Raw genomic sequence first — 5766 nt, 5'->3', positions numbered from 1 at the left:
CCCACTCCCCACCAGTCATGAGCTCCCCCTGCCCACCCCTACCAGTCATGAGCTCCCCCTGCCCTCCCCCCACCAGTCATGAGCTCCCCTGCCCACTCCCCCCAGCACTCACATGGCCCCACCGTTGCTAAGGGAAGTGGCACTCTTCTGTCGAAGGAAAACCCGAGCTCCCCGAAGCACAGCGGGTTGGGTCTGCTCCAGGGTGGCCTTCAGAGGGTGGAACAAGGACACAGGACCCATCTACAAAGGAGAACAGGGAAGAGGAGAGCCCGGTGTCTGAGGACCTCAGCCTGGAACATGTAGCAGAGTCCAGTCTCTGCACAGGACAGCGTGGGCTCCTTGGTCTTCAGCATAGAACCTTTGCTTCCCTGGATCTTGTCTCGTTTCCCAAGAGGAACATGCAGAGCCTCAGTTTCTCTGTCTACACAACGGGGGGGGGGGCTGGTCATACCACAGAATCATGCATCTCGTCCTCAATTTCCAGTGCCTGCCACCTGGAATGCCAGTCTGAAGAGACTGCAGGAATGAAGCCAGGCACTTCCTACCCAGGGCCAGGTAAACGTCACTGAACGCTCTGTGTGTTTACAAGATTTTCCAAGCTGAACAGGTAGTCACTGAAGACACAGCTGTAACAGCACCAGAAAGTTGTACCCTAAACCTCCCACACAACCGTGAGTAAAGCCAACAGCAACTCTGGGCCAACAGCGTGGATGTCTTCGGTCTGTACCTGGGTGTAGTCCCACAGTTTCTCTTCCCATCCTCCGAATATCACATCCTCCTCTGTCTACCACAGAGAACGTGATAGTGCCCAGAGCGTCTGCTCTCGCCCTTGAAAGCCAGCTTACAGCGTCAAGGCTCCACAACAGGAGCAAGCAAGTAGCTAACGGAGAGCAGGCAGCCTGAGAAGGTCTCCCTCCTGCTGCCACGGAACTCTGTCCAGCCGTAGGTCCCCCACAACTGTACCTGGGACAGGCCTCCGGGAGCTTGGTGAATCTGATCTCGGGTGGTTTTGTTCTGTTTGTAGAAGTCAAATATCATCAGAGCTGCATAGACTTTCCCCACTGTCATCTCATCAGCTGAACAGAGCAGGCAGAGAAGAACCAGAGGCCGAGGTTGGGAGGACAGACAGCACAAAGAAACCACAGGAGATGTAGCTGGATAAGGAGGCGGCGTCTTTCCCTCATCCCCTGTGTGGGCTCCAGGAAATGTGCCGGGCTGAGGGGCTCAGGTGGGTACTCAGCCATAGGAGTGAGAGCCCTGTCTCCTCTGGATACAGAATACATCCCACTCTGACCACACTAACTAGTCCTGTGTCCTTTATGTGGGACTGACTGATGCATCCCTACAAGGGGCCCTCAACACAGAGCACCTCTTCTTTGTGTCCATACAATTCCCTCTTGTATTTTTTTTTTTTTTTGGTGTTGTGAGATATAGTCTCAAAATAGGAGGACCCTGAATCACCTCTCATGGCTCCTGTGCGGCCCAGCATAGCTACAGAGGGATGAGGGGAGCCCACTTCTCCAATGCAACACACTCTGTCTTACTCCTATACACCTTGAGGGACCAGGGGAGGTGGGGGCAGAGGTACCATTTAATCTCCACTTACGTTTGTGGGGTGGTACGAGTAGGTCCAGCGTCTTCTGGGGTAGATTGGCCCACACAGAAGAGATCTCCTTTCTCAGCTCAGCATCACACTGGTGCTGCTTTGTCCCTGCTGGGCCAGGACGAAGGGGAAAGGGAAGACGCGTCAGGAGTCCTGCCACCCCTCATTCAGGCAGAGCTGGAGACACTGCGTGTGGAGGCATGGGCAGAGGGACCATGGGGGAGGCGGTGCTAAAGGGAGGATACAGGAAGACACACTGACCTGCACACTAGTTACAGACCTTCCTGCAGAGTCCTGGAGATGGCAAAACTGTGTGTGCGTGGGTATGTGTGTGTGCGTGCACGGTGCGTGCGTGCGTGCGTGCGTGCGTGCGTGTGTGTGTGTGTGTGTGTGTGTGTGTATGCGCATGTGTAGGAGAGACTCTAGGGTCTTGCATATGCTCTGTAATAGAGCTATAACCCCAGCATCTTAAGTATCTTTTGAAGAGTAAAGTTTTAATTTTTATGAAGTTTAATTTATCAGTTTTTTTCCTGTATGGTTCATTATTCATTTTATTTATTTATTGTATGATTATAGGGGTTACCCATGGAGGCCAGAAAGTGACATAAGATCCTATCCGTGAGCCTCCTGATGTGGTTCTAGGATCCAAACTCTGATACCCTAGAGAGGAGGACACCCACATAACCATCTCTGACTTCTTTTCTTCTCCCCCTCCCCCCCCCCTTTTTTTTTGTCGAGGTAGGGTTTCTCTGTGTCTCTCTGGCCGTCCTAGAACTCACTCTGTAAACCAGGTTGGCCTCTGCCCCCCTGAGGGCTGTGATTAAAGGTGTGCACTGTCGCCCCCGGCTCAATCCCTGCTCTCTGAAAACAAGTCTCCACTTAACTCAGTTACCGACACATCTCTCTTTACAAGTTTGGCCATTTTAGGTTTACCTCTACGGCCCACTTCAAGTTAAGTTCTATAGGAGGGTCAAATATGTGCTGTGCACCGGAAGGCACAGCATTGTTCCCACACGGAAGTCGCAAGAACCAGTGCCAGAGAAGCCTAAGCGATGGCTGCATTAAATGAGTTCAACATTAAAAGTGCCTTTATGAGAAGACATCAGAAATCCTGGCCACCCTTCACCTTGTACCCTCAAAAGAAAGGCCTTAGCAAGAGAACACTTTAGAATAAAACCCACTCTGTTGTTTCCTGAACTCCAAGAAATGTATTTCCTGGGCAAGCTACCCAGCCTGTGGTATTTTGCTAGTACTCTGTGATGTTTAATCTTGACAGAATTTAGAATCATGTTGTGAACAAACTCTGGGCACGTGTGTGACGGTGTGCTCCAGGAGGTTTGACTGGAGGAAAGACACGTTTCAAAGGTGGGCCACACTGGTCTTTGGGCTGCACAAGCAGGAGAAATAAACACCTCCTCTCTGCTTCCAGACTAAGGATGCAATCTGACCAGCTGCCTCGACCCCTCCCCGCCATGACGGCCTAGATCCCCTGGACTGGTCAACTGAAACAAACCCTTCCCTTTGAGGCGGCTTTTCACCTGCTGGTCATCACAGCAACAAGAAAATTAACACACACACTGTTATTAGGAGTAGCAACTCTTTTCTTCTTTTTTTGGTTTTTTTTATTTTTTATTTTTTTATTTTATTTTTTTGGTTTTTCGAGACAGGGATTCTCTGTGGGTTTGGAGCCTGTCCTGGAACTAGCTCTTGTAGACCAGGCTGGTCTCGAACTCACAGAGATCTGCCTGCATCTGCCTCCCAAGTGCTGGGATTAAAGGCCTGCGCCACCACCGTGAGACAGGGTTTCTCTGTGTAACAGCCCTGGCTGTCCTTGAACTTGCTCTGTAGACCAGACTGGCCTCAAACTCAACGATCTGCCTGCCTCTGCCTCCTGAGTGCTGGGATTAAGGGCGTGCACCACCATCACCCAACTCTTCTTTGATTCTTCTTATGAACGTTTGAAACTCATTCAATAATAAGTTGTGCAGGGGAACTTTTAGAGTCATCAACAGTGCAGAAGCACTTCATAGCTGTGGCGTCATTTCAAGGAACTCTACTGTCAGTTAGTACTACACAGAAACCTGAATGCTTTCGTAGGCTAGCCTTGTGTACCTGTCAGTTTCAGTAACTTCAGAAACAGAGTGGAAATAACACCAACTCTGAACACAGGCACTTTCACTTCTTGCTCTATTATTATATTGTTATCATTTAAAACCATTTTTAAGGTTAAATATATTTTGATCATATTCTCCCCTCCCCATCATTTCTGACTCTTACGTCTTTCTCTTATCTTATTACAATGGCTATAGCCTCAAGTACATCCTTGACAATGAGCCCTGATGGTCGACCATCATCTTAGTCCTGACTTTAAGAGAGTTTCTATGTTAAATATTGTACTAGCTGTAATTTTTCATAGATATCCTCTATCATAAATTTATTGGACATTGCATTTAATTCAAAGTCTACACAGAAATGTTCTTAGCATGACTGAACGTTGGATTTTGTCAGATGCTTCTCTTCCTGTGTGACTGTGGAGATATCATATAGCTTCTGATATCGTTTGCTAGAGTAAGTTACACTGGCTGGGCTTTAGAACATAACCCAGCCTTCCACCACAGGGATAACCTTGACAATGGCATCATGTACTGTCTTCTTTTATGGACTGATAGATTTGCTTGGTAAAACTGCACTGACTGAAGATTTTTATGTCTAGATTCAGCTAACTAAAATTATATTGAAGAACTTTATACCCACATTCATGCTGTTTTATTTCCTGCCATATCTCTGTTTCCTGTGTCATAACATAGTACATTTAAGACAGGTCGAGAAATATCTCCTCTTCTATTTTCTGTAAGAGTCTAAGACAGTCTGTATTCACTGGAATGTTTGACAGACTTCATCAAGGAAGTCATCGAGGCCTGGAGTTTCCTGCTGGAAGGGGGTTTGCTAAGAAATATAGTATCACTAATGTTATCTCATATTTCATGCATATGCTGTGAGGGGCATCTGCACCATATGTGCACCTGTGTGCTTGTGTGAGGCACGCCAGGGGATGACCTTGGCCATCTTCACAGAGCCATCTGCCTCTTTTCTTTCTTTTCTTTTCTTTCCCTTCCTTCCTTTCTTTTTTCTTGGCAGCATTTCTCGAAGTAACAGCCTTGGCTGTCCTGGAACTCACTCTGTAGACCATGATAGCCTTGAACTCACAGAGATCCACCCGCCTCTGCCTCCTGAATCCTGGGATTAAAGGCGCGCACTACCACCACCCCGGTCCACTCTTTACTTCTGTCATCTGCATCTTTCTTCTTGATTGGTCTAGCTGGAGGTTTTGCCTACATTCTTGTTATGATTTTAACCTGGAAACTCTGGCAGACTGAAGGCAAGAGCACTGCACAGCGTGGGCCAAGGCAGAGAGGTGACTATATGTTGGGTGGTTTTGAAGTCAGCATGGAGATGTAAATTAGAAAAATGACAGAATAAGGGTAACTCCAAGGTTTTAACAGGGAACAAAGAATAGAGTTCTCCAGGATGGAGACAGGGAAGAATGCGGAAGGACCTGGAACCAAGGTCTAGCTAGACAAGTCACTGCAGAGCCTCTGAGTGAAGATGGAATAACTTACGCTACTCTTGTCTAGACGGAAAATACAAGATTAGGATGCAATATATGCACAGGGATTGGGCAAGGTGGCAACAGCAAGAAGGGGCTCTGAGGCACCCACAGTTCAAAGGTGTTGGACCAGAGAAGCCAGATCCAAAAAAACGACATTGGACTAAACTCCAAGGAAGGCTGCTGCTAAAATGAAAACTGGAGAAGAGAAATCAGCAGACTAGGCCCTCAAGTAGCCGGTTCCTATGAGGAAAGAAAAAAGGAACATGGGGGCTGGAGAGATGGCACAGAGGTTAAAAGCACTGGTTGTTCTTCTAGAGGACCTGAGTTCAATTCCCAGCAACCACATGGTGGCTCACAACCATCTGTAATGAGCTCTGGTGCCCTCTTCTGGCCTGCAGGCACACATGCAAGCAGAACACTGTATACATAGTGAATAAATAAATCTAAAAGAAATAAAAGAGGAACATCAACAGAGGGGTAAGGTAGAAACCTTTTTAAAGAAAGCAGCGATAAAAGCCGGGCGATGGTGGCGCACGCCTTTAATCCCAGCACT

The 5766-nt window shown here is 47.8% G+C and overlaps 1 protein-coding gene across 15 annotated transcripts in view; it reads right to left on the bottom strand.

Annotated features, from left to right (window-relative positions):
* Positions 1 to 5766, bottom strand: part of Cacna1b (calcium voltage-gated channel subunit alpha1 B) — a 153779-nt gene that overhangs the window by 7415 nt on the left and 140598 nt on the right. For 14 of the 15 annotated variants that reach the window (XM_026777515.1, XM_013345851.2, XM_026777537.1 and 11 more), the window contains 3 exons: positions 1607 to 1714; positions 964 to 1076; positions 113 to 240 (listed from right to left, as the gene is read on the bottom strand). In XM_026777515.1, the coding sequence (XP_026633316.1) occupies positions 113 to 240; positions 964 to 1076; positions 1607 to 1714 (349 nt within the window). The remainder of the gene's footprint in view (positions 1 to 112; positions 241 to 963; positions 1077 to 1606; positions 1715 to 5766) is intronic. The other variant, XM_026777526.1, reaches the window with a different exon arrangement.

This window comes from Microtus ochrogaster, chromosome 4 (genome assembly GCF_000317375.1).
Source record: "Microtus ochrogaster isolate Prairie Vole_2 chromosome 4, MicOch1.0, whole genome shotgun sequence".
NCBI classification, from domain to species: domain Eukaryota; kingdom Metazoa; phylum Chordata; class Mammalia; order Rodentia; family Cricetidae; genus Microtus; species Microtus ochrogaster.
The sequence above is the reverse complement of the archived record's forward strand: the minus strand, read 5'-3'. Positions and strand labels throughout refer to the sequence as shown.